General features: G+C 42.8%; 16 protein-coding genes and 1 non-coding gene across 17 annotated transcripts; 8 read left to right on the top strand and 9 right to left on the bottom strand. All coding sequences in view use genetic code 12, as the record gives it.

The window, feature by feature from the left end:
* Positions 1–1,144: 1,144 nt before the first annotated feature.
* On the bottom strand, positions 1,145–2,023 carry FOB63_005296 (uncharacterized protein; the record flags this gene model as incomplete). Its single annotated transcript, XM_002617012.1, has 1 exon — positions 1,145–2,023. The coding sequence occupies one exon, from the start codon at positions 2,021–2,023 to the stop codon at positions 1,145–1,147; it is 879 nt and encodes a 292-aa protein (XP_002617058.1).
* Positions 2,024–2,163: 140 nt separating this feature from the next.
* Positions 2,164–2,574, top strand: TIM8 (protein transporter; the record flags this gene model as incomplete). Its single annotated transcript, XM_002617013.1, has 1 exon — positions 2,164–2,574. The coding sequence occupies one exon, from the start codon at positions 2,164–2,166 to the stop codon at positions 2,572–2,574; it is 411 nt and encodes a 136-aa protein (XP_002617059.1).
* Positions 2,575–2,608: 34 nt separating this feature from the next.
* Positions 2,609–4,027, bottom strand: FOB63_005294 (uncharacterized protein; the record flags this gene model as incomplete). Its single annotated transcript, XM_002617014.1, has 1 exon — positions 2,609–4,027. One exon carries the CDS (start codon positions 4,025–4,027, stop codon positions 2,609–2,611), a length of 1,419 nt encoding a protein of 472 aa, XP_002617060.1.
* A 137-nt stretch (positions 4,028–4,164) lies between these two features.
* Positions 4,165–6,561, top strand: FOB63_005293 (uncharacterized protein; the record flags this gene model as incomplete). Its single annotated transcript, XM_002617015.2, has 2 exons — positions 4,165–5,178; positions 5,227–6,561. The coding sequence occupies 2 exons, from the start codon at positions 4,165–4,167 to the stop codon at positions 6,559–6,561; spliced, it is 2,349 nt and encodes a 782-aa protein (XP_002617061.2).
* Positions 6,562–6,608: 47 nt separating this feature from the next.
* FOB63_005292 (uncharacterized protein) lies at positions 6,609–7,481 on the top strand (the record flags this gene model as incomplete). The annotated part of the gene is made up of 1 exon (XM_002617017.1): positions 6,609–7,481. One exon carries the CDS (start codon positions 6,609–6,611, stop codon positions 7,479–7,481), a length of 873 nt encoding a protein of 290 aa, XP_002617063.1.
* Positions 7,482–7,582: 101 nt separating this feature from the next.
* Positions 7,583–8,668, bottom strand: SRB1 (mannose-1-phosphate guanylyltransferase; the record flags this gene model as incomplete). The annotated part of the gene is made up of 1 exon (XM_002617019.1): positions 7,583–8,668. The coding sequence occupies one exon, from the start codon at positions 8,666–8,668 to the stop codon at positions 7,583–7,585; it is 1,086 nt and encodes a 361-aa protein (XP_002617065.1).
* An 882-nt stretch (positions 8,669–9,550) lies between these two features.
* On the bottom strand, positions 9,551–10,942 carry FOB63_005290 (uncharacterized protein; the record flags this gene model as incomplete). Its single annotated transcript, XM_002617020.1, has 1 exon — positions 9,551–10,942. The coding sequence occupies one exon, from the start codon at positions 10,940–10,942 to the stop codon at positions 9,551–9,553; it is 1,392 nt and encodes a 463-aa protein (XP_002617066.1).
* A 467-nt stretch (positions 10,943–11,409) lies between these two features.
* FBP1 (fructose 1,6-bisphosphate 1-phosphatase) lies at positions 11,410–12,429 on the bottom strand (the record flags this gene model as incomplete). Its single annotated transcript, XM_002617021.1, has 1 exon — positions 11,410–12,429. One exon carries the CDS (start codon positions 12,427–12,429, stop codon positions 11,410–11,412), a length of 1,020 nt encoding a protein of 339 aa, XP_002617067.1.
* A 951-nt stretch (positions 12,430–13,380) lies between these two features.
* On the bottom strand, positions 13,381–13,830 carry FOB63_005288 (uncharacterized protein; the record flags this gene model as incomplete). Its single annotated transcript, XM_002617022.1, has 1 exon — positions 13,381–13,830. The coding sequence occupies one exon, from the start codon at positions 13,828–13,830 to the stop codon at positions 13,381–13,383; it is 450 nt and encodes a 149-aa protein (XP_002617068.1).
* Positions 13,831–14,082: 252 nt separating this feature from the next.
* On the top strand, positions 14,083–15,519 carry SEC61 (translocon subunit; the record flags this gene model as incomplete). Its single annotated transcript, XM_002617023.1, has 1 exon — positions 14,083–15,519. The coding sequence occupies one exon, from the start codon at positions 14,083–14,085 to the stop codon at positions 15,517–15,519; it is 1,437 nt and encodes a 478-aa protein (XP_002617069.1).
* Positions 15,520–15,664: 145 nt separating this feature from the next.
* On the bottom strand, positions 15,665–17,947 carry YTA6 (putative AAA family ATPase; the record flags this gene model as incomplete). Its single annotated transcript, XM_002617024.1, has 1 exon — positions 15,665–17,947. The coding sequence occupies one exon, from the start codon at positions 17,945–17,947 to the stop codon at positions 15,665–15,667; it is 2,283 nt and encodes a 760-aa protein (XP_002617070.1).
* A 1,385-nt stretch (positions 17,948–19,332) lies between these two features.
* FOB63_005285 (uncharacterized protein) lies at positions 19,333–19,962 on the top strand (the record flags this gene model as incomplete). Its single annotated transcript, XM_002617025.2, has 1 exon — positions 19,333–19,962. One exon carries the CDS (start codon positions 19,333–19,335, stop codon positions 19,960–19,962), a length of 630 nt encoding a protein of 209 aa, XP_002617071.1.
* A 16-nt stretch (positions 19,963–19,978) lies between these two features.
* FOB63_005284 (uncharacterized protein) lies at positions 19,979–21,724 on the bottom strand (the record flags this gene model as incomplete). Its single annotated transcript, XM_002617026.1, has 1 exon — positions 19,979–21,724. The coding sequence occupies one exon, from the start codon at positions 21,722–21,724 to the stop codon at positions 19,979–19,981; it is 1,746 nt and encodes a 581-aa protein (XP_002617072.1).
* An 874-nt stretch (positions 21,725–22,598) lies between these two features.
* FOB63_005283 (uncharacterized protein) lies at positions 22,599–23,915 on the top strand (the record flags this gene model as incomplete). The annotated part of the gene is made up of 1 exon (XM_002617027.2): positions 22,599–23,915. The coding sequence occupies one exon, from the start codon at positions 22,599–22,601 to the stop codon at positions 23,913–23,915; it is 1,317 nt and encodes a 438-aa protein (XP_002617073.2).
* Positions 23,916–24,180: 265 nt separating this feature from the next.
* Positions 24,181–24,447, top strand: FOB63_005282 (uncharacterized protein; the record flags this gene model as incomplete). Its single annotated transcript, XM_002617028.1, has 1 exon — positions 24,181–24,447. The coding sequence occupies one exon, from the start codon at positions 24,181–24,183 to the stop codon at positions 24,445–24,447; it is 267 nt and encodes an 88-aa protein (XP_002617074.1).
* Positions 24,448–24,769: 322 nt separating this feature from the next.
* Positions 24,770–24,841, top strand: FOB63_005688. The gene has a single exon. It is a non-coding gene; the product is annotated as a tRNA-Met (tRNA).
* A 134-nt stretch (positions 24,842–24,975) lies between these two features.
* Positions 24,976–26,472, bottom strand: FOB63_005281 (uncharacterized protein; the record flags this gene model as incomplete). Its single annotated transcript, XM_002617029.2, has 1 exon — positions 24,976–26,472. The coding sequence occupies one exon, from the start codon at positions 26,470–26,472 to the stop codon at positions 24,976–24,978; it is 1,497 nt and encodes a 498-aa protein (XP_002617075.2).
* Positions 26,473–26,815: the final 343 nt, after the last annotated feature.

Below are 26,815 nucleotides of genomic sequence, written 5' to 3'. Positions count from 1 at the left end.
ACAAAAAAAAAAAAAAGCTGCAAAGTGCAAAATCCCGTGGCGTCCGTTCTGTAATCTGACAGTCGAGGCCCTTACGTTGAGGCACGATTGGTTTGCGTATGGCTAGTGTGTTCCTTTTTCCTGGAGGCGAACCCGGTGCTTTTAAGCTTTTTTCTCACGCACACTTTATCGACCACTACAAATGAGCAAAAACAGTAACCAAAAAGAGACAAACTAAGCCACATGGGTAACTCCGGATGCTGTTCCGGTTTCAAATCTCTCATTTGCAGGAAGGGAATATGAATCATTGCCTGTTGTTGTTCATTCTTTTACGGCTTGAATTTATTCCGTAAACCTGCATGAACAGTTACGATGGTTATGGTGGATGTAGTAAATGCATGAGTAGCAAATCATCGTGCAGTCCGCATAGACTATCACAGGATGTCTTGTTTAATCCCTCGATAGGTTTCCAAAAAAAGCAAATACAGTTGCCCTACGTAAGACGAACAGTTGAACTACATTCTGCAAATATGTATTGTAACAAATCTCATGTCATATTGCAAAGAATTCTTCACAAACCAATGACGTACTAGATATCAGGACAGAAGATAAGCTCAGCCTCTTTATTTACGTTGTTCCAACAAACGTTCTTCAGGTACATGCGCCTTGACGAAAAGTAACATCTCGCTTTTTTTGGGTTAGCCTGTATGTTACCTTGATCTGTGGCTATCGTAATTTAAACCGATGCGCGACATGACGACTTGCGATACTGATGAGTACACAACATGATCAGACAATTCTTCACTTTCGCCAATTGTCTCTCGAGTTTCCCATCTAGGTGTCAGTGTCCCGCATTATCCTGTTTTACTGGTTAAAAAAAAAGCGTCACAATCGGTCGTTTCTATGCTCTGTCGCCTGTGTTTTCCCCACGATGAAGTTGCTTGGCATTAATGACATATCTGCTTTATGCAGACAAAAACCAATGAAAGACGCATACATCACTAGTCTATGGGGATACCCACATTTACGATAACTGACACATGACACGACTGCATTAATCTTTTCTGTCCAATTTCCTATAGTGATTATATTCGTTTCCGTTTTCATGAACACTTACAACAATGAAGTAAGCCTGGGTCGCCAACCAACATGAAAATCGTATCCACTAGTCAAATCCAAACTCGCGGAGACGGATTTCTAAGCCATTTCCATTACGCACATGAATCAAGTTATTGCGAAGCATAACTTGAACAAGCTTCTCTTCTGGTCCTGCTGGCACCTGGACCCATTTAGTCTGCTTAGTTCCTTGACTAACCAAACTTTTAATCATACGGTTGATTAGTGCAATCGACCTGCGAAGGCTCTCTTTGAACATGTCTTCATCCATCATACTTGCATTTTCCCAATCAAGCAAAGCATGTAATTTTGTCACCACACGCTTCACATGCTGGTACATCTTATCTTCAACTTTCTTTAGTTGATCCACAGACTTCTGACCAAATTCAATTTGGTGCTCAAGTTCCGTCTCTAAGCTACGCGATCCGTGCAATTGTTGTTCGAGCTCCTCCATTCGTGCTGGATGCTGTTGTACTCTCGCTTGCAATAATTCGTCAAACTCAGCGTAGTCCGCTAGGATGTTCTCGAGTCTCTGAATCTCGGTCTTTGTGGCTTCGTTTTCGTCTCTAATCATTGATATGGCTTTGCTTTGCTCCAAAACTGCGTTTTTAGTGAGAGATGCCGCTGTAGCTATTCCAATCAGATCGTTTTTCATGGGCATGTACGGAAGCAGTTTGTAGACTTCAAAAAGTCCTAGTAAATTGACTAAGTCTTCACTTTCTTCATCTAAAGGCTCATTGGATAGCTCTCGTTCGAGCTTGGTATTAGCTGCTTGGGCTTGCTCTAGAAACTTCTTTGTTCTTTCAATGTCGCCTTCTAGTCTTTTCAGATATGTCTCTTGAGCTAAACTCCATGCTGTACTCTCTGTGACAGGCTTTCGATTGCTTAAAAGCTTCTGAGCTCTATCCTTTCTTGTTTCTAATGCCATATGGTGAATGTGTATGTTCGCGTGTTTTTCTAACGCATCAACCCCACAAGATGAAGAAGACCGAGAATGTTGCGGTAATCGATAACGAGAGACACACAAGCCGAAAAGAAGAAGTTGGAGGGAAAGGATAAGCTAGCAAAATGTTATATGATCTTACTCTTCGTTTTCAAGAAGACCTCTACATTACAATCATAATACGCCAAATATACACCCGTACATTTCACAATCCGACTTTTTTTTCCAGGCTGCGATTACCATTCAAACTCCACTTATTCCTAAGTATGTCTCAGATCTCCCAGACAGCTTTACAGAGCCTTGACGATGCCTCTAGAAAAGAGATTCTAGAGTTTATTGAAGCCGAAAATTCCAAGTCGAAGGTACAAATGTCTATTCACAACTTCACAGACATGTGCTTTAAAAAGTGCAACGAGAACAAACAGATCACAAGCAACTCTTTAGACAAGGCTGAAGAACAATGCTTGTCGAACTGCTTGAACAGATTCTTGGATACCAACATCAAGGTCGTTCAAGCTTTGCAAGGGCAACAATAATCGATCAACATCTTGTAAATACAGTGTAAATCATTTAATGGACATAACTTTTAAACTCGGCGACTTTGAGGCAAGTCTGTTGTAGGTCCTCCTTAAGGCTATCTCCAAGTGCAGCTGATTTGGATATATCTCCGAGAAGTGCAACATTCTTTTCCAAAAGTGCTTGAGTTTGTGAATCCCCGACATTAAACCTAGACACTCTCTTGCACAAAATAACCCACGGGCCAATGAAGTCATATCGGTACAGCATGACTAGATTCGAACCTTCCTTGTTATTTAGTTTCGCAAAAACTTGAAGAATTGCACAATGAGCTTCTAATGCTGCATTTACAACCCCAACACCGTCTTCAGTGTCAATCACAAATGGATTGACGATTAATTGGTTCAAGACAAATATTAGACGTGATAAACATCCAAGAACAGAAGGCCCAATATAATCAGTGACAATAATCGCAATTTGACTTAGAAGAAATCTGAGAACAGAGTTTGTTTTCGCGTCATTGTGTCTGCCTTGAACATGTGAGATCAGACCAAGAATATGTTTATCAAGGATTCCCACGAATTCCATAGGGGAAGCCTTTTTCAAATGTTGCAATGAGTACAAAGTGGGATATGTTGCTGACAACAAACTCAATGATTTTTCCGCCGGAGTGAGACTCGGTAGAAAGTTTAAACTGGTCTCAAGGGCCTCCTGAAACACATGGACCATTCCTGACTTGAGCAACAAGTCACCGAGTTCACAACTGAGAAAGATGTTAAGAAGATGGCACCCTTGTTCCCTATAGTACGCATCAGAATCATCTAGGACGTTGATGATGAACGTAGTTATGACCGGCCATGAATGATCAAAGCCAGACCACCGTCTCCCTACTTTCATGAGTAGGACAACCCACGAAAGGGCCTTGACATCATCGCTTCGTTTCCAAGTATCCCTAGTATTTTGTTCGTATGAAGACAGTAAACCTAACTTGGGCCGAAGGCCACGCGGTATAGGTGATTCGTCTCTCTTGTACCCTGCCAGAGTCACTTTAGAATTACGCATGCTAAGGAAACGTGGCTTAAGGAAATCAAAAAACTGAGACATGTGGACTGATATTTCATCCACAGAGAGCGAAGATGCAATATTGGCAAGCTCTAGGTTGGACCACTTAACGTGTGGATTTATGTAAGCGCCAATAAGGCAAAGGAGCCTGAACAGGTTTTCTTGGGTGCTCTTTCGAAATAAAGTCACAGCCAAAGACAAATATGGGAGTTTGGACGTATGATAATGTTCATCACGTACATCAAGTGCGAGCCATGCTTCTAGTTTGGAAATCAATACGCCTGTGTCATCTGGAGAAAGTGCGTTGTTCTGGATGTAGACGCTGAGACGCTCAACGTCCACGGGTTTGCTCAGGAGCAATACTTGAACCTCTGCTGGTTCATTAGGAGACACTTCTTGTATGAATACCATGCTCGAATGACGGAAGCTTCGTAATGAGGATCACAGATTTCGCATCAATGTTACGCGCGATTCGTATTCTGATCTCTTCCAATTTACTGATTATTACACGGACTACAAAGTAAGACAAAGAAGGGGAATTGAAGAACATGTATAGACTCAGGAGAGGAAGTACAGCTTCCATCAGACGATGCAGCGACATATTTATTAGGAGATTCAATTCCAAAAACAATGTTAAGATCTCTTCAGAAGTAGAGCAAGCGCTCAATGATAGAGTTCCAGTTGTCTCGCTCGAGTCAACAATCATTACTCATGGTTTCCCTTACCCTAAGAATATTGAAATGGCTCGCAAAGTGGAGCAAAAAATCAGAGATAATGGGTGTGTGCCAGCCACATGTGCGTTTATTCAAGGAGAACCACTAGTGGGTCTTTCCGATACCCAGTTGCAATATCTTGCAGAACAGAAGAATGCCAACAAAGTGTCGCGACGGGATATTGGTCCTACAATGGCTCAGAAACTAAACGGAGGCACCACAATTGCAGGAACAATGATACTTTCTCATATTAGTGGGATCAAAGTTTTTGCAACCGGTGGCTTGGGTGGCGTTCACAGAGACGGACACATAACTATGGATATTAGCGCAGACCTAACTGAGTTGTCCCGAACACCTGTAACAGTAGTTTGTGCTGGGCCCAAGCTGATTTTAGATATTCCACGGACTATGGAGTATTTGGAAATACAGGGAGTTCTTGTAAGCACGTTTAACGACGATGGAAGAGCCAACATTGAAGTTCCTTCATTCTTTTGTCGTGAGTCGGGTGTCAGGTCACCTTATTCGTTCACCTCGTGGAAAGAGATCGCTGCTGTGGTTCATCATCTGAATAACTTAATGCAACTCCAATCGGGAAACTTGCTTTGCATTCCACCACCAGCCGAAATAGCTCTTTCGAGTGAGCTTATGAGTGGCATAATCGAGGATGCCAACAAAGAGGCGCTTCAGAAGGGCATTCATGGGAAGGACTTGACACCATATTTGTTACAGAAAATTGCCCACGATACCCAGGGAAAATCCGTTGAGTGCAATATGGAGTTTGTAATCAACAACGCTGATGCAGCCTCCAAAATTGCAATTGAATTAATGGCTTTAGAGCACAATTCTAGAGTACGTATTCCTTCTACTCAAGGTTACTTGTAATTTACTAACTCTCAGACATCAAGTTTTCAACCCTCTACAGGGCTCAAACATACCCGAAATAAGACTATTGATAGTACCATTTTGCAGCAACCTAAAGAGACAAAGGAGAATACGGGAAGTGATACTGTGGACACTCTCATCGTTGGGCTGATTGCGTTAGACACAATAAGCAGAGTTAGCGGCTCTGTTGTATTGGAAGACTCAAATCCTGGAATTCTGACTGCAAACATTGGAGGAGTGGGATTCAATGTGAGTTTAGCACATAAATTTGGTCTCCAAAGTCAGGACCTGAAGAACAATTACAGATTAGTATCAGCCGTTGGTAATGATTTTGCTGGAAGAACTGTAATATCCCAAGTTCATGCTTGTGGTGAAGACACAAGTGGAATCTATGTCGCCAAAGGACAGAAAACAGCACAATACTCTGCAATCATGGATTCCAAGGGTGATTTGGTCGTCGCTGTTGCAGACATGAGCATCATGGAAGATTCCTCATGGGAAAAACATATTGCAGTACAGATTAAAAGAGGGCAACCACGTTTTATTGTCGCTGATTGTAACCTTCTGTCGAAAATCCTCGATAGTGTTATTTCTGAGTCTAAAAAACTTGCAATTCAGCCGAAAATCATCATTGAGCCTACGTCACAACCGAAACTGGCACGCATCAATGGCTTAAGTTCAAGAAACTTATCTGTGTTCCCCAATAATAGTATACTGATGATCACTCCCACCGCCGCTGAACTTGAAAGCATTTATGCGTCCTTCAGTTACAGAGAGCTCTTCGATGACTATGATGAATGGTTTCCTGTGTTGGATTCCTTGGGTGTCAATGCCCAATTTCGTGATCGATTAGAGTCTATTGCACTTAAAAACCCAGTCATGTCACTGCTTTTAAAGCGAGGCACTCCTCAACAAGCTACACAGTTATTGCCATATATACCTAATATTTTGGTGAAACTAGGTGCCGAGGGGTGCGTTTTGTTCAGATTAAGCACCGATGTGACGAGTTACAAGTCTGTTCCTACCACCTCTGACTTTAAACCTACTTTTACCATAACCTCTCATGGCCGAGAAGTCGAGGACGGAAAGAAATTGGGAGTAGTCATACAGCACTTTGCAATTCCTACAGAAAACGAGGGAATAGCTATTGTTAATACCACCGGAGCTGGGGATTCGCTTTTGGGTTACTTGAGTTCTGCACTATCAAATCATGACTGGCTAACACTGGAGATCGAGACATTGGAGCAGGAATGGGCACTATGGGAGGCAATTCACAAAGCCCAACTAGCTAGTGGTAAAACGCTCAAATGTGCCGCTGCAACTAGTGAAGAGATTGCGTCAATTAAATAGTCGAATCGTGTCATGCTATTTTTCCCCAGTAAATCGGTAATGTGTAGATGAGAACCCAGCTTCCGCGCATAATCACACACAACGTTTCTCCTCATATGTGGAAATTAATCAGACCTGGGCTTTTAAGAGCAAAGCCAACTTTCGCTAGAAAGTTCACTTCTCCCGCTTCATTTTCCCGAGTGACAGCAACAATTGCTGCAACTTCATTGTTCCTTGGTGGTTCTCTCATACTCAATGATGCCTCTAACAGTTCATTGGCTGGTGTGTCTGTGGATTCTTCTATTGATGCTTTTCCCCTTGAGCTCAACAACAAAGATATAATCAGTTCGAAGTATGAATTGGTTGCCTCTGGAGTACGCAGTGTTACATTTGTTGGATTCAAAGTGTATGGTGCTGGAATATATGTCCAGGCAGATGATCACAAGAAGCTCACCACTATCTTAGATGAGTATTCGAAGTTGAACAAAGGCAGGACCGTCGAGCAATTGCTCAATGACAAAGAACTCTCTCAGGAAATTATCGATGACATCTCTCAAAAGATCTCGTACGCCATTAAGATCACCCCAGTGAGAAATACCGATTATGGTCATTTGCGCGATGGTTTGACCAAATCGTTATTGGCTTGTCCATTAACGAAGACTATGAGGGAAGAAGTTGGTAATGGTGTGGAGCAATTGCGGAATATTTTCCAAGGTTTTAAAGGATCTGTACCTAAAAACGACACCTTGTGGCTCGTGGCAGAAAAGGATACTGTGACCGTCTTACACGAGGGGACAAAGGCGAAAAAGGTAGAGAAAATGGGGACCATCACTGAACCCACTATGAAAAGAGTATTGTTAGTTCTGTACTTGAGCTGTGTCAAGCCTTTGAGTAAGCCCTTACAGGAAAACTTTGTTTCGCATGTATCGACAGAGCCTTGAAACGCCAACAGTATATGACCTACTAAAAATATGACAGAAGCATCCGTTAAATGTAGAATACAACTAGAAAAAACAAAGATTAAGATAGAATGCAAACTTGTTTACATGATAATAGACTCCTTCTCAACGTTGCTGGAAATGCTCTTGTGTGGCAAGACCTTGGCACCGTTAACGTAGATTTCATTCTTGATTTCCACATCGTCACCCAAGACAGTGCAGCCTTCAGTTCTGGCCCACTTTCCGATTCTAGAGTTCCAACCGACAATTGTGGACTTGACCAAAGCGTGGTCCTTGACCTCGGAGTTGGCCAACAAAACCGATCTCTGGATTCTGGCGCCTTCGCCAATGACAACGTTTGGACCAATGACAACATCTGGACCAATCAAGGCACTTGGGTGAATCTTGGCAGTCTTGTCAACCAAGACGTTGCCGAGGATGTACTTCTCCTTAGACAAAGCTTCTGGGTTCTTCTTGGCAACAGAAGCCAAGTAAAGGACAGTACCGGACAAGAAGTCCTTTGGCTGACCAACGTCCATCCAGAAACCTTCCAAGTCAAAGGAGTACAAGGATCTCTTCTCAACCAAAAGAGGGAAAGTTTCTTTCTCAATAGAGGTTGGCTTCATTTCAATAGTGTCAATGACAGATGGGTTCAAGATGTACAAACCAGCATTGATTCTGTTACCGACAAACTCAACTGGCTTCTCAACGAATCTGTCAATCAAGTTGGGAGTGTCTCTGTCGTGAACAATGACACCATACTTGGATGGCTCATCGACCTTAGTGGCAATAATCGTACCCTCACCGCCGTGTGCCTTGTGGAACTTGGCCAATTCCTCGAATGGGTAGTCGCAAATGACATCGGAGTTCAAGACAAAGAATGGAGAGTCATCCTTCTTCAAGATCTTTTCAGCAAGCTTCAAAGGACCAGCAGTTCCCATTGGCTCTTCCTCGAGGGAAAACTCAATGTTAATACCGTATTCCTCGGCGGTCTTCTTCAAGGCTTTCTCCATGTCTTCTGGTCTGTAGTTGACAGCCAAGACGATGTCGGTGACGCCAGCAGCAACCAAGGCTTCGATCTGGTGCATGATCATTGGTCTGTTACCAAACTCAACCAATGGCTTAGGCTTGGATAAGGTCAAAGGTCTCAAACGAGTACCGAAACCGCCGACGAGAATGATTGCCTTCATGATGTGTTTGTGGGTATATGTGTATTAGATGGAAGTGAAACTTGAATGCTCAGCACTTAAATTTCGTCAAAGAGCAAAAAGAAAGGGAAACACGAGGCTCGAGAAAGTACAAGCTTATATAGAAAGTCAGGCGCGAAAGGCCAACGAACAGCGAAAAAAAAAATAAAAAATGCGTCGCGCCGACATTCGTCCTGTACATGATTCAACATAACACGGTGCTCACCGGCGTACCAAAAATGGCACTAGGAAAGAAAGCACCTTGCGGTAGACTTGGGATATTGACGAGTTCTAGTCACCCTGGCAGAATGTGAACTAGGGTCACAGCAGGAGAGTATACGTGTAAGACACAAGAACCAACCCGACATAGCAAGATCTTATAGGAGGTTATAGCCACAGTGCCCTATACAAATGGGACTGCAACGACATACTTTCCGCGGCGCATGGTGAGATCCCTGTATGCGGAAAAGTTCCTGCAGCGCGGCGCATCTTGGACAAATCGAGACAGGGGAAGGACGAACGTACATCGGAATAACATGCCTATATACAACGTGTTTTCGACTAAATAGGCTGTGGCTAGATATCTTGATGAGCCATCTAGATTTGCAAATCTATATGGTTTCTATGTTGTTTCGCAGCGTATATACAGTCCGGGCTTTGGGTGCTTGGCCGCTCACAAGCCATGTAACGCGTGATTCGATTCCTGGTCAAATCCGGCATGCGCCCTATTTGGGAAGCGGCGCTCCAATTTCAGAGTACGAATAGCCGGCCGTACAGAGCTCTTTTTTTTTTTTTTTTTGGTTTAAAATAGTCTTTCCGGCACGTTGAGCGCCGTCTGTACTTTAATCTAATGCGCTAGAAGTCATCTCGGTATTTCACCTTCACCTAAAAGCATCTGTGGCCTCTCTTCCACCACATACCACGCCATGCTATCAATACAAACACACTGCTTGCAACTAAGGATAATGATGTAGTCAGGAAGTAGCCCTGCAAACACGTGCCCTCGCTTGTGCACAGATCGACCTCATGTCCATAGTAGAGAGAAAAGAATATGCTTCCCACAGCCGGAGCCACCATGAATGAGCCCCATGTAGAGCCCATCATATCAACACCCCATATAGATGCTACTATAGTCGGGTAGATAGTGAAGAGGCCGCCATAGCTGAGACCATTCAACACGGACACCGTGGTGAAATTGGGTGCAAAAAGAACAGCGAGCTGGCCCGCAGCACCCAAGAAGGTGCAGCAAAGTAAAAGCCACACTTTGCAAACTGGATGTTTCCTTTCGGGACTCAGAATCCAGTCCGCAACGACACCAATTAAAAGTCGGATCACTGTGGACAGGGCTGCAATCCATGAAACCTGGTCACCAATATCAATGGCTTCACTTGAAGCGTCGACTATCAGGCCCAAGTTGTTTTGGAAGCTCTCTAAGGGCCCAACATTGAGCACAAGCGACGCCAAAAGCACCCAGGCTGACTTATCGCGCAAGAACCGAATATAGCGCTTGCGGTGATCGACAGGTTCAATCAGTAACGACCGCCTTGGCTCCAAGAGTGAGCTGTGCAGACTCTCCGTATCCAATAAGGGCTCTTCCTCGCCGAAAATGACCTCCTGTTCGATGGTCACAATCGAGTTGGCCACGAAGTTGAAGATACCCACAACAAAGTACAAGCCAGCAAAGAACAGAAACACTCTGTGTAAATCGAGTTCAGACTTGTGATGAAAGTACAGGAGCTTCAATATTTGGGAGCCGATTAATGACGAAAGCCCGTAACATGCTACGGGCATCGAAATGGCCATACTCTTGTGGTTAGGGTATATTTTGGCACATGTGAGTAAACTCAGAAAGTACAACAGCGACGTCGCTAACCCAATAAAGCAGAAGCTTGCAGCCATACAGAAAACACCAACTGGCGATAAGTCCTTGCTCTGCTTCACCAAATGGGCGTTGACAGCGTATGCGGGACAAAACGCCCAGATCGATATCAAGGTGAGAAGCGCAGGCGAATATTTATCAGCAAGATAGCCCAAAATGGGGAGGCACAAGTACATGCCAACGGCAGACAATGACACAATGAAGTTGATTTCGGTATAGGTGAGACCCACAGTACGATGGAGGGCCAGGGCAAAGAGCGAGAAGAGCATGATTGACCCCAGCGAAAGACAACTGCTCAAAGCGATGACAAACGCTCCCCGCCGGAGGTGTTCTTGGTCATAGCGGGCGGCCAAAAAGTTGCGAATGTGACGAGTCGTCGCGTGAAGCGGCGATTTCATCCCAGTAGGTAAAGGTTATGGTAGAGATCACTAGAACCTGCAGGGAGAATGAGTCAGGACTGAAGTATCTACATTGCCCCACACGACCATTAGGCATTGTTTCCACAATTTCTCAAAACCTTTATACAACAGACTTCCAGAATACTTCTAGCTGGCCAGTTTTTGTGACGCACAGAAGCTATGCATTGTAAATGATGCATCTCTATTGAATTGCTTCATTTACGAGGCTTCGAGTGTACAGGTGATACTCAGAACAATTCTGAGGGAGTCTTACACACCTGATAAGTCTCATGAGTACGAAGGGTAACGAACAAATTTGAGTTTGTACATATATGTGCTCATTACAAGCCACACTCTGACTGAATAGGCCCGTTTTAAATATATAAAACTATTTCGCGAAGTCAGCTCACGATACCGCGAGGTTCATATCGCCATCCATAACCATTTATTAGTGGCTTGCTAATAGCTTACAAGTAGCTCAAGAAACGCTCAATTTCTCCCTTTGAGCCCAACCAGATTCCAGATTTGTCGTGGATTCCCTTAGGAAGGATGTCCAAAATACGCTCACCCTTATCAGTGACTGCTGCACCTCCAGCCTCTTCCATCAACATTGCCATTGGAAAGCACTCATAAAGAATTCTTAATTTTCCATTCTTCAGTTTAGAGTCGGCTGGGTAAGCAAAGATGCCTCCGTATAACAACGTCCGATGAATGTCTGCCACCATAGATCCAATATAACGAGCTGAGTAAGGCTTGCCTTTCAATTCATCTTGTGGCTTCTTCAAGTCCTCAATATACTTCTTGATGTTCTCTGGCCAGTAGTACGAGTTACCTTCGTTCACAGAGTAGATGGCCCTATTCTTAGGAATTCTCAAGTTTGGTTGAGTCAAGATGAATTCTCCCAATTGCGTGTCCAAAGTGAAACCATTGACGCCTCTACCAGTGGTTAACATAAGGTGAGCAGAAGCACCGTACATAGTGTAACCCGCAGCGACCATCTCTGTACCTTTTCTCAAAACGTCACGAATAGAGCCAGACAGGTCGTCTTTCAAGCGGTAAACGCCAAAAATCGTACCAACAGACACACCAGCATCGATATTGGAAGAACCATCAATTGGGTCAGTACAGACGGCGTAACGTCCTCCACCTTCAAAAACAATGAGGTCTTCCTGTTCTTCTGAAACAAGCACCTTGACATTGCCACTCGATTTCATAGCATTGATGAAAATTTCGTCACCAATAACGTCCAATTTTTTTTGTACATCACCAGTGGAGTTTGCTGTGCCCGAAATGCCAATGAGGTTGACTAATTCTGCTCTTCTGATATTGTGAGCAATAAACTTGAAGGCAAATTGGAGCGAGTTCAATAAGAGGGACAATTCACCAGTTGCGTTGGGAGCGAATTTTTGTTGCTCTTCAAGAATGAAACGGGTCAAAGTAATGATGTCTGTTTCGACGTTCATCTGATCGGAGACAGTTTGGACCATGGCGGGGTAAATTGATATGCAATGAGATTATAGATTTGCAGCTTGCAGATTGTAATACAATGATGGCTCTTCAAATAAAAGGCAAGAGAAAAACCACAAAATATAGAGATGTAAAGTTGGAGAGAAAATCCCAAGGAGAAAAAGAATATTGTTTCTTAGCAAAGTCGTTTACCCCAGAGTTTTATATTCAATCCCGGAGAATTGTGGGAAATGGCAATGTCATCCTGCATACATGACTGGCCAGCCGTCGACCACCGGGGCTCGGATCAAAGGACGTCCATCCCAGTAAGGAAAAGTTCACTTTCTGCACGTTCGGCTTTAACAACAGTAAGGCATTGGCATGGTTTTATCTGTCTCAAAACACAGTTTAAACACTAGTGTTCAGCATGACAACCAGAGTCATTATCAGCGGGAGAAAGCAACCCGTCATTCGCTTTGAGCAAGCAAGCGGATTTAAAAGGAAGAGGCTCCAAATCCGGGTGTAACCGTGCGCGAGCGACCCCACAATTCGTCCAGGGTCACATGCCCGAATATGCGACACAGAAAACGCCGAACAATAGACAGTAGCGAACAGATCATGCTATAATATTTTTACTACCGGATACTGATTGGACCAAAGTTACTTGAAGATTACTATGTATAAAACTTGCGTGTTCGAAAGTCTTTTTTTTTTTTCAAAGAAATGTTCTTGCACAATAATATGTGCCACCTGTAATAATGGCTCAGAATGTGCGATTAGGGCCAAAATCACAAATGAGACGACGACAATATACTTTCAAAAATCAATCTTGAATCTAAAACGAAAAACAGGTCATCCAAAGCAAATGACTAATCCAATACAACTTCTTCATACTACATTATACTCAGTTTAAATAAGTCCACAGATGGAATTCGATGTAACGCTGGCTATGTACTGGTGGGGCGCGCCTCCATTATTATGCGGCCCACCACTTAGTGTTTTTTTGCTCGTGCGATTGCCCGATTCACTTCGTCCAAAAGATTGAAGCGTCCATCCTCGTCTCGTCTTCCCCTACTATTGACCGAGCTTTTCGTAGTCCATGCTGAAGATGAATGGAGAGAACGATAAACGCGCACTTTTTCGCCCAGCTTATCTTGCTTTGCCTCTGCCAACTCCCGGTGGTATCTAGCACTGAGACAATCTAGAATCTCCGCAGCATTGAAAGCTTCTGGCGAGGAGCTCTTAGCAGGGGACTTGGTTGGACTGGGAGATGACTCAGGCTTAGGTGACAGCCTCTTCGCCGCCGATAAGTTGGCCGCCCATCCTGACATCTTTTCCTGGAGTGAGAATGAAGTGGTAAATGTTTCGCTCGGCGTGTGCATCCCAATGTGAATAATAAAGCGCGCACTAGTATTAGTCTGAAACGCTGTCCTCAAATTCATTCGGGGATGGCCATATGCCAATGCACTTTTCCATCAGTATTCCGTTGAGCATATCTACCTAGGCACAAACAGCAGCGTTTCGTTGAGCCACTGCGCCCGTACAGTTTGTTACACATAATTCAGACATAGAATGGAAAGGACAAAACACGTCACGTGAGCAACCTGGTAACTGAACACGTCAACACCGCACTAGTCGTTTTTCATTTCAGCGCACTTTTTCCAGTATACTCACTTTCCAGACAAACGCCCGCCATGAGTTTCCGTGTGTTGGACCTTGTCAAACCTTTCGAGCCTTTGGTGCCCGAAGTCATTGCTCCAGAGCGCAAGGTGCCTTTCAACCAGCGTGTGATGTGGACCGGTGTTACGTTATTGATTTTCCTCGTGATGTCCGAAATTCCTCTTTATGGTATCGTGTCCTCTGATGGGTCTGATCCTTTGCTTTGGCTTAGAATGATGTTGGCCTCCAACCGTGGTACCTTGATGGAGCTTGGTATCACCCCGATCGTCTCGTCCTCGATGGTTTTCCAGTTGTTGCAAGGTACTAGATTGATCCACGTTGACATGTCGAACAAACAAGACAGAGAACAATTCCAGACCGCCCAAAAATTGTTTGCGATTATTTTGTCCGTCGGACAGGCCACCGTCTATGTTTTAACCGGTATGTACGGTCCTCCTAAGACCTTGGGCACTGGTGTGTGCTTGTTGTTGATTTTGCAATTGGTTTTCGCCGGTATTATTGTCATTTTGTTGGACGAATTGTTGCAAAAGGGCTATGGTCTCGGCTCAGGTATTTCCTTGTTCACTGCCACTAATGTTTGTGAACAGGTGATGTGGAAGGCTTTTGCGCCAACTACTTCGACCTCTGGAAAGGGAGCAGAGTTTGATGGTGCAGTCATCGCCTTGTTCCACTTGCTCGGATCCAGAAAGGACAAGAAGAGAGCTTTGTTGGAAGCGTTTTACAGACAAAACTTGCCTAACATGCTTCAAGTGTTCTCCACTGTGGCTGTGTTTTTCGCTGTTGTGTACTTGCAAGGCTTCAGACTCGAAATCCCTATCAAGTCTACAAGACAAAGAGGTCCATATGCGTTGTACCCAATCAGATTGTTCTACACATCTAACACACCTATCATGTTGCAGTCTGCCTTGTCCTCTAACATCTTCATCATCTCGCAGATGCTCTTCATGAGATGGCCAAACAACCTTTTTGTCAAGATCTTGGGCTCCTGGGGACAAAGACAAGGCACTGGCCAATTACAAGCTGTTAGCGGTTTGGCTTACTACATCCAGCCACCAATGTCTGTGACTGAAGCTATGTTGGACCCAATCAAGACTGTCATCTACATCACATTTGTGTTAGGCTCCTGCGCTATTTTCTCAACCACCTGGATTGAAATCTCGGGAACTTCTCCTAGAGATGTGGCCAAGCAGTTCAAGGAACAGGGCTTGGTGATTGCCGGCCACAGAGATACTAGTGCTTACAGAGAATTGAAAAAGATTATTCCTACTGCTGCCGCATTTGGCGGTGCTGCCATTGGTGCGTTATCTGTTGTTAGTGATATGATGGGCTGTTTGGGAAGCGGTACATCGATCTTGTTGAGTGTCACTACTATTTATGGCTACTACGAGTTGGCCGTCAAGGAAGGAGGCTTCTCCAAGTCTGTTGTTGGGGGTTTCACTGACGGTATCTAAGAACATTCCCTAAGATTGATGCATTGAAGGCATCATACATTTAAAGTCATCTGTAATAGAATGAATTGACCACCGTTTGAGTTACGTACAAAATAAGCAGTATTAGAACTGTGTTTTCATGCTGTAGTTGTACTAATATACAAAGTTAGACTCCAGAGGAACCAAACTTACCAGCCCAGTCTTCATATTCACCTAGACCTTCAGCAGATACACTCGGTCTGATGTACTTCAAACTCTCCTTGAAATCTTCAAGTTGAATCGCACGAATTTGGTCTGTAGGCGTGCTTAAAAGCTTGTCACCTAAAGAACGCAATGGTCCCATAGCACTATCCTTGGCTAGAAGGGTTATGTCACTTCCACTGAAACCTTTTGTGAGCTCAACAAGCTGATCATAATCTTCATCCAGAAGAGTGTTCTTCTGATACGCAAGTAACTTGCTAATTTGTAATCGTCTAGTTTCATCTTCTGGAAGAGGAATGTAAACTCTTTTCGCAAAACGCCTCCTAGCAGCATCATCAATACCCCACGGTAAGTTAGTAGCACCCAAAATCAAAACTCTACTTACATCTTCTGTAGTGGAGTCACGTCCTGCAGCAGCTGAGGATAACTCGGACCATTGAACCAAAAACTCATTCTTGATACGACGCATGCTCTCCACTTCGCCTTCGGTTCTGGTACCTAAGAGGGAGTCAATTTCGTCAATGAATACAATAGACGGACTGAGTTTCCTTGCCAACAAAAACAAGGCCTTCACCAACTTTTCACTCTCTCCTAAATATTTTGATGTCAATGATGATGAGCTGATTGAGAAGAAGGTGGATTTGGACTCGGTAGCAACGGCTCTAGCAAGCATAGTCTTTCCTGTTCCAGGAGGACCAAAAAGTAACATTCCTCTCGTGGGTTCCCTAAGACCACGGAACAAATCAGGCCGCAAGAAGGGATAAACAACCGCCTCTTTCAAAGAGTTCTTGGCTGCTTCTAATCCAACAATGTCATCCCAATAAACCTGGTCACCAGTCACAACAATATCATTGAGGATCTGGGTTGCCGCCAACTCGTCGATTCCACGAATGGATTCGATCAACTTTTGTTGTTCTTCGGGACTCATAGACCCATCATCAGGTACAACAGGCTCGAGAATATTTTGTTCATCATATCCGTCAAGTATATCGTCCATTGTAGGCGAAGCTGGAACCAGGCTCTCATCTTGAATCTTCTGAGTTGGTTTGGCTTGTGTTGCGGCTTTTGGTTTCGTAGTCTTTGATTTTTCCATTGGCTTGTAATTGTATGTGATATTAGATTTCTTTACGGTTGTTGTTGCAGGTTTAGGATTTGCAAATTTGGTACCTGGCTTTGCGTGAGGCGGTTTTGATCCACTATGAGTAGACGCGCCGGTCTTTTGCGGTGTCTTCGTTGATGAGGATTTTGCCAGAACGGCCTTAGGTCTGTTACTCTGAGCTTGCATGATCTTCTTGACATTAATCGGTTTAGGCTGGGTATAAATGTACTTTTTAGGCTCTGTTGGAGCACTAGTGGTACGGATATCAGAAGTCGATTTCGAAGCAGCCTTAATGGATGGCTTTAAATGGAATGAAGCGTGGTCTGGTGGGGAAACAGATAATGCGGGAAGAGAATTCATGTTATTAGATAATCTCTTGGGAGGAGGAGGAGGAGGCTTCTTTTTCTGGATGGAAAGGTCCTCCAAAGATTTGCTAAAGTAAGAAGAAGGTTCCACCTCTAAGTCTATCAAATTAGGAGAACCCTCGTACTCGTCGGATGGTGGGGTGGATGTACGCGAATTGAGACGCTCCCATGCATTTGGGCTCATTTCTGTTTGATCAAAGTCAATGAATGCATCTTCTTGAGGCTTTGGAGCACTTTTGGATGGTCTCAGCCAAGAAATGTTGGCCGCAGCTTTCACTACAGCGTCCCTTTGGTGTTGAGGGACTTTCTGAGCAGGTGTAGATCTTAAAGACTTTATCATCTGTCTCTGACCACTTGAACTGTTGAATGAGCGACTAGTGGGGTTATTAGAGCGCAAGGAAGGAACACTTAAATTATGCGAAGAGCCACTATAGTGTCCAGTTTGCACGGATGAAGCAACAGAGGGTTTAGCCCGGCGGTGTTTTTCATCCAATAGTAGTTGAATTCGTACTAAATGCTTGACATTCTCGTCCCTGATTCCCTTTAGCTCATTCATTATCGCAGCTTCATCCGCTTGAATTTTGCCGGGGCGCTTTTCGAAAAGATCGATTTTGTAAAGCAACAGTGTGTGAAGCGACTTCCATCCTTTCAATGCATCTTCTAATTTGGCATGTTCTTCCAACTCCAAGTTTTTAATGGTAGTATTGCAAACGTCTGCGTATGTTTGCTGAAGTTCCTCTAGCGTCGAGAGTTGCGGTGGCCTCCTTCTCAGAAACATGGCCATTTAAAATGTGAAGGAATGAAATTCAAAAAAAAAAAAAAAACCTCAACAGAAACTTGTTTGGTAGGGACTAATCAAGGTTACCGCAAAGAATTGAGAGCGGATAGTTGAGTTAGGTGTAAAAGTAAAAGCTGATACTGCGAGCACCACAGATAAATGATCATGTGTGCAGCGCCACTATGAGTGAACCTTCGATCATGCACATGCTGTCGAAACTTGACCATTTGCCGAGCATTGTACATTTTTATCTGGTCTTGGTACCGATCGGAATACTTGGCTAACACAAGTCCAGAACACAGCAAATCTCACGCTACCTAGTTGAACACAGACGAATAGATTAAGGATGAGGTGGATATGACGCGCGCACCCATCTCGAGAAAAAAGTAAAAGCCATGAACAAAATATAAAAATAAAGATTACTAAAAATAAACCCGGGATGGCTGAATGTAGTGATGTAACGGGATACCTTGAAGTTTCTAACCTTCAAGATATTCTGTATAACCTCGTTTATCTAACCAAACTTTCTAAGCAACAAGCGCACCGTTTCTTAGTCCAACATCTTTTGTCATCTGACAAGTCAACCCATAATGCACCTCCCTAAATTAATAGGCGAAGCACGAGCCAACAAGCTTTCAGCCGAAGCTGAGCGACAACAAAATCAGATAGAAAAACAAACCCGCTTCTTGCCATTGTTACAAGAAAATCTGGCGGCAACTTTCAAGGTTCGAAAATATGGTGCAGAAAAAGAGCTGATTATATATTATTCGCACCGTGCCGGGTAACCCAATAAATCTTCTGTTAGGTCAATGAACGGCCCGATTATGAATGATTACTTTGAAGCCAAAAGTAGATGGCCTCTACGGTCAAACACACAAAGGGTAGCTTCCACTTCTCTTTCGTTATCTAATTTTTATTATTGTATAATTTGGAAATGGGTTTTCAAATTACTGAACACGCATAGAACTCATGTTGAGACACATACACTGATCTTTATGCACACTATTTTTCTCATAATCAGTTACCAAGAGAGAATCATATCTACTGAGTAGACCTATACGTCACTCTATGCATTAGGAATGTTACTTTTTGTAGATCTCCGAAGTAAGTAAGATCATACTATTTACTCTAGGATGGTTCCTTGTCTAAGAATCAACCCCATCCCAATATATCAATCCTCAGTAAAAGTTACTCATCTTAACTTCCAACATCTGTCTCTATTCACGTAACTCTAGCTTCACTCTGGGAGATCTCTCATTTAGAGACACCAATGGATTGATTTCTGATTCCAGCAAGAAGTAAAAGTGTGCATAGAGTTGACGCTATTGTACAATTGGCTTCACAATATAGAACCTGCATACAACGCTTATCTGAGAAGACCAAGAACAGGAATGAAGGTATCAAATGGAAAAAACATAAATATGTCCTCCTTCAGCGAATATATAGTCCTACTAGGGCTGCTACTTGTGAATATATCAGTTTTCATGTTGCGTAACGTGTTGTTGATTGTGCAATATTTAAGTCATACGTTCCCACGGGCATCTGATCTAGCCACCACTGGTCTCTTGATATATTTGTTTTACAAGATTCTGCGGCGGCTCTTCACCATGTGGATAAAACTTTTAACATCGATTGTTAAATTCACGTTTTTTCTAGTTCTTTTCTTCGTTGTTTCCACTATTTACATTCGGGGAGCAAACGTATTCTTCACGAAGGATGTGCATTTCATTTTTAACGTCTGCCAAAACATTTTCAGTGGGAATTTCAGTATTAGGGACTTCATTTCAAATCGCTTATTTCAAGGAGCGAATGAAAATACAGGTAGCTTTGCTGACGTGGCACAAAACTGGATCCATAATTATCCCATGTACCAAGAACAATTACAACACCAGATGCAAAACATGAGAGGAGACCTAGAAGGATTTTTGGGGCAGAACATTGATGCACTTCAAGGATTTCTTGAATCTCGCGATCTGGATGCTCCGTTCGATGATGTGCTCAACTACTTGAGATTTAACTGAATGCTTTTTATTAAAATTATTCACTGGCATTTTTTTCTTCTGTTGCTTTTGGAACCTCATCCAAACATTGCAAACCATTATCTTTAACAAAGAATGTGGATAAAAGACAAATCGACACCAATGGGATTGTAAGGTAGAAGACATTCCTTATCGCCTTCATGTATAAGGACCTTACTACGTGGAGTTGAGCCTCGGTCAAATTGGCGGTGTCAGGCCTGGAGTAAATATTCTTCTTCAATGACAGTAAATATGACATGGAAGCACCACCCTCATTCATTTTTTTGTTGATTTCAGTAACCAAGGTGTTGGTGATTATTAGCGAGCATATGGCCGTGCCGAAAGCAGCTCCGAAAGACCGGAGCACATTACGTGTGCTGATCACAACGGCACGTTGGGACATTCTTGAGTTCGCTTGTGCTGCAACCATTGTAGGCTGGAAAATGAAACCGATTCCAGTACCTAGCATGATCAACGTACCTGCAATATAGGCCGTCGAAGTATCCTCCTTCCAAGCAACTGTCATGCCGCATCCAGTCAACCAAAACAGGTATCCACTATACATGATGGGCAAAAAATGTCCAATGTAAGATATAATGGTACCGGCAATGGACGACATTGTAGCCTGTGTTAAAACAAGTGGAAGCATGAGAACCGCAGAGCGCATTGGAGACCCACCTTTCACCAATTCATAATAATACAGCACAATGAATAAAAATCCAAAATATGCTGCACCATTCAAAAACGTTGTTCCTAATAGAATACAAAGGGACCTGTTCTGAAATAGTTGGAGTGGGATCATTGGTAATTCGGGGATTTTCCATTCAATGAGAAGAAATATTATGAGACAAACGCCTCCAACACAGAACATGACAATAACAATTGGGCTGTTCCATTTATAGGTAGATCCACCACCACTGATAGGGATTAACAATAATAGAAGACCAGCCATAGCAAATACGATACCGTAGTAGTCTATCTTCTGAAATTTTTCTTTAGTGGTTAGAACAGAATGCAGATGTGGTTTTTTGTTATCCACGAGTAGATAGACTGTAACTGTCACGACTGCCACAATTGGTGGGAGGGTCCGATAAAAATATCTCCAAGAGAGTTTTTCAGTGTAGACTCCCATAATCAATGGACCCACTGCATTTCCTAAACCAACATTTGCACCCAAAATTCCTTGAAATTTTCCTCTCTGTCTCAAAGTCACGATATCACTCACAATTACCATCGTTAATGACTGAGTGCCACCGGCTCCAATACCAGCAAATGCCCTGAAGATATAAAACTGAACTGCTGTTTGAGCAAACCCGCATAACATATTGGAAATCATAAGAAGACAAAGACTGAAAAGAAGAACAGTCTTTCTTCCAAAAATGTCGGCAAAACGACCAAAAAGAACTTGGGAAACACAATTGGCCACTAAAGCAGATGTTCCTGCCCAATTAATGGAGTCTGTCGCATGTAGGTCTTTCGCTATATATGGTAGCGCAACTGTTACACTTGTTTGATCACAGAAACATGCAAAAAGACTAAGCGACATACCCATGAGACAGATTATGAGTTTTTTCTTGGGTAGAAGATTGACATGACTGTCTCCAAGTTTATCTTCTAAATTTTGAACTGTCTCAGAACGACCATAGGGTAGCTCATCAGCAGGAGCTGTAGTTCTTGTCTCGGTGCGACTTATAATAGGAGGATTGTTCTCTATACTGCTGCTGCCATGAAGACTTCCGTCGTTTGATTCTTTTGATGAAGACATGGCAATATGTGAGTTATCGGATTGATAGTAATGTGTTGTAACGTTGCAATCTCGTAGTTGGTGTTCTGCGCACTTGTACGATAACAGAACGTTATCCGGAATGGTTATAAGAAGACAAGTAAGATATAATGAAAGGTACCAAAACGTACAGCAAGACTGAAATTACGGTCTTTATGTACTGTGCTCCGAAATGTCAAATTCCATCTAAAAAATTTGTCGGAGCTCGGAGCTCGGAGCTCGGCTCGGTGTCTCGGACAAAGTCAAAAACATGAACCGTTTCGTGTCAACCGAAGGCAGTCTATTACACTTCCATCCTATGTAGCGTTCGGCATCGATTGTCATGCCATCTAGTAACAAATAGTAGAGATTGATAAAGAGATGGTTGAAATTGAAGACATCGATTACATTATGTCTCATCGCAAACGTCAAATCTTATCATTTGACGTCAGGCACTAAGGGCTGCGCGGCGCAAAAATCATAAAAAAAAAAAAAAAAGGATCCAACAGCTTTCTATAACGTACACTTGAGCTCCTTCTCCCCGCTTCTATAATCGTAAGTCATCAAATTAATGATGGACTGAACACAGAATGGAATTCTAGCAATTTCCTTAAAGGTGCTTTTGCCAATCAAGTCAAAGCTCTTACTTACCAAGAGAGAGCCAATTGCAAATCCGAATGTGCAAATGAGACGAAACTGGCTATACTAATCAGGTTTTCGTTCAAGTGAAAATGCTCTTGAACGAGAACGCTTTGAGATGGGAAGATATTGGTATGTGCAAGTCGCGCTTCGCTTGCGGTCAACATCACTTATGATGCCGGTTTGTGCGCGACCGCATTATAGGGAACTAGAATAGTATCATACAAGGCAGTTCCTAATGGTCAAAGATACGACTTACTATGACATTCTCGGTGTCGAACCTTCGGCAACGGAGGCCGAATTAAAAAAAGCTTATCGTAAGCAAGCCATCAAGCTCCATCCAGACAAGAATGGGAATGATCCCGGCGCAGCCGCTAAGTTTCAAGAATTGGGAGAAGCGTACGGAATTTTGCTGAATGCTGATCTGAGAGCCTTATACGATGAGCTCGGAGTTGATGGAATGAAAAACAATCAGGTGGCCGAGCAAGCGGCCGACATTGATCCAAGTGAGTTTTTCAAGATGATCTTTGGTGGCGACAGTTTCGTGGACTGGATCGGAGAGTTGTCTATGTTGACAGACATGGCTGATACGGCAGAAGTGTTGGATGATGAAGCAGAGACGTCATCTGAACAGCCTACTAATGTCACCGATGTCGCTCACAATAACCAAAACCTGACTGTGGGAGCATCTAACTCGAGTACACCATACACGGATATGAGCAACGAAGTGGAAAAGAAAAAGAAATCCAAGATGACACACGAAAAGAGAGAAAAGCTTTTGCAACTTCAGGAGGAACAGAAACGCACTAAACAAAAACGGATCGAAAAGTTAGTCGAGAACTTGCTTCTGAGAATCGAGCTGTACGTTGCCGCATCATCCAACCCAGACGCATTGCTGCTGTACAGATCAAAGCTTCAAAAAGAGCTCGAAGACTTAAAGATAGAGTCATTTGGTATTCAAATCTTGCACTTGATTGGTAAGACCTATGTTGAACAAGCAAATGCGGCTATACATGCTTCCAAGACTTTTGGTGTCTCGAAAATATTCACGTCGATGAAAACCAAAACTAGCAGAATGAAGTCAGGATTTCTGATTTTGAAGGCCGCTTTGGATGCAAAAGCTGCTGCTGAAGTGATGATGAAGGAGCAAGCTGCCATGGAGCAATCTGGCCATGAGCTAAGCGACGCCGAAAAGTACAAGTTGATGGAAAACGAGAGATTGATCACAGGCAAGTTTTTGGCTGCAGCCTGGGCATCAACTAAATTCGAAATCACAGGTGTTTTGAACAAAGTCACGCACGCAGTCTTGTTTGACAAGTCCTTGCATAAGAAGGAAAGACTCGAAAGGGCTTATGCTGTTCTATTTATTGGTAACGAATTGTTGGCCACGCAGCGTTCTCCGGAGGAAGACGAAGAGGCTCGGATATTTGAAGAGATGATGGCCGAAGCAAGTACCAAGAAATCTAAAACGAAATCTCATAAGATGACTCAGCATGACTATGACGCCTTATTCCAAGAAGAGCACGAGAACGAGCATGAGAATGAGCATCCATAGTTGAGTCTAGCATGGTTGCATGCATAATTCATGATACGCTAGGGATGAAGCACAAAGATTCACTGTGAGTTTCAAACGGTACAGGCGTGTTAAGCTTAATACTAATTGCAATTTTATTTCTCAAATATAAGTATTCTCTTCCATATTGTATGGTATGGCTTATATAATGTACTGCACAAGGTTGTTCTCGGCCCGTACTGTCGGAGAAAGTTGGCCATCGAACACACTATTACTATACTGGTCTTCTTTATCACCCTAGAACAGAATGGCGCCAAACAAGAAACAAATCCTCACGTTGTATAAGCAACTTTTGGGCAAGGCTCAAAAATTTGACAACTACAATTACAGAGAATACACGAAGAGACGGGTTCACGATGCATTCAAAGAACATAAGAACTTGAAGGAGGAAGACAAAATCACTGAGTTCTTTAACGAAGGCGTGGACAATTTGGCAATGCTTAACAGACAGACTACAATTTCCCAAATGTTTACCTTTGATAAACTCGTGGTGGAACCTTTGCAAAAGCATTAAAGTCGATAGTACGGCTATACAAGTATTTAATAGGGAATGAAACGGGAAAGAAGTTGCTTAAGCTGTATTGATTTTCAGGTGATCAATTTCATCGTCCTCACCAGCATGTTGATTAAGTGCCACCGAAGTGTATGTTTCGATGACGGATTATGTATATAAGCAAATACAAGAATTGTGATGAACAATGAAAACAAATCTTTGAAGAGAAAAAAGAAGAAGCGGACGTAGTTTTAGACCCGTCTGAATGAACTATTCTATGTTATAGAAACTTATGATCAATTTGTAAGTCATACAAAAGCGGGACCAATTTGTGTTCATAACAAGCGCCGTGGCGCAGTGGAAGCGCGCAGGGCTCATAACCCTGATGTCCCAGGATCGAAACTTGGCGGCGCTAGCTTGTTCTTTCTTTTTTTTACTCTATCTTTCTCTTTTCAAGGCCAGAATCATACAGACAAATTCATTTATTTTCTATTTCACTTCGCTCTTCATTTCCTTAGGATGCAGCAGACTATTATGTATATGTATAAACTATACGGGAATGCGAGGTTCATCCCAAAATTCAATTAATTTAAGACTTGCCTTCTTGTATTCCTCAACCTGCTCTTCGGTGAACTCTGGAAATTCTCGACCAACCGGAAGTTCACTTGATTTTGGAGTACCAAGTTCGGTTAACGTTCTCATGTACTCCACCGCATCAACTGATCCAATTGTGTGAAAGCCTCGAGTAGTTCCCTTAGAAGCATAACGCTCGTCTAGCCATTGTCTTTGGTGTTTTCTTGTTGGAAGAAGTACCTTGCCAGCAAGATATCTTGTCACCAAAATTGCTTGATACTCAAATACCCTAAACGAGATTGCATCGATAGGAATTCCAACCATTGTTATAAGAGGTTCATTGATCAAGAAGGTGTGTTGATAGATATTTGAGACGATAACCCCATTTTCGGTGATATCACCATATTCTCTTCTTAAGAATGGATACAGAAACTGGTATCCCGTTGCGTAAACAATATGATCAGGATCAAGAATCTCAGTGCCATCATTAAAAACAACTTTCAAATGATCATTTTCAATTTCGTACTTCTTTATCACCGGCTTCAAGTGAATGTTCTTTTTTTCAGGTACTCTAATTTTATCGTTCCAGTTCCGCTTCAGCTGATATACTGTGTGGGCCACTTGAGCTGCAAATCTAGTAAGATCTGCTCCCAGAGCACGAGACCCAACCACGACGATGGTCTTATCCTTGTAAGGATCAGGGGTAGTGAAAAATTTTGCATGCTGGACAACATTAGGAAATTTCTTTTGTACCTCTTTCAAACCTGGTACGTCAGGAATAAACGGAACATGATAATGGCCAACAGCCACAACTATTGCATCGAAGGATTCTTGAAACCATTCATCCGTACCATCCTCAAGCTCTTTCCTCAAAGTGAGTTTGAATTGGTATGGCAAATCTGAATCTTTCGCTGCATCAATTTTCTCAACGTCTTCCACAGTAGACTTGAAGGAAAGCCGAACCTTCTCATTATCTTTATGGCGTAAAATATACTTTTCAATGTAATTTCTGACGTCTGACCTATCCACGTATTGATTGAATTCTGATTCCTTCCATTGGGTTTGGTCACTATATGTCATGAATTTCTCAATGATGTTTGTGGTCATACCATGATAACTTGGCGTTTGTTCAAATCTTATTTGTGATGGTCGAAGTTTCCGAACCTTTTCCCCCGGCGGACCATCTCTGAAAGGATTAGGCAAAGGAGGGTCAATTGTAGCGCTTGTTTCTCCTGCTTGCAATACATCATTCGGTGTATCGATTGGGTTTTCATCTAAAACCCAAATTCCTCCGAGCACGTCTCTTCTCTCGAATAAGACAATCTCATCAAAGCTATTCTCTTGGACCAAAGAATCGAGAGTAATAGCACCAGACGCACCTCCTCCAATAATAGCTACACGCTTAACATGTCCAGGAACAGCCACTGGCACTTCTGTTTCTTCAGCGAAAGACCTAAATTTTTTAGAAGGCATTGGGATGATTATCCTACAAACACTTTCTTCGAGGCAAAGTGGGCAGTTTTATAACGACCACATTACAAATGACTCAAATTGTAAATGCCACCACAGTGAGTGCGAGAAACTAAATCACGATCTAAAGCCACACTTCTCATATCTAGGAGTATAAGCACATTTCTTTTTTTTTTTTTTTTTTCCTTCATCCTTAACCGATTTCAGCAAATCAAATAATATCTTTATAAATATACCTTATTACATTTTGCAATACCATTTTTTTTCTTTCTTTACTTCAAATTGTTTTAGGATGGTTTTCTTTGAAAGAGTGACTGTATGTGGCTCATAGATCAAACGAAGACCC

The sequence above is a fragment of the Clavispora lusitaniae genome, assembly GCF_014636115.1.
Source record: "Clavispora lusitaniae strain FDAARGOS_655 chromosome Unknown tig00002663_pilon, whole genome shotgun sequence".
Classification (NCBI taxonomy): domain Eukaryota; kingdom Fungi; phylum Ascomycota; class Pichiomycetes; order Serinales; family Metschnikowiaceae; genus Clavispora; species Clavispora lusitaniae.
Note: the sequence above shows the minus strand (reverse complement) of the source record. Positions and strands in the feature narration are given on the sequence as shown.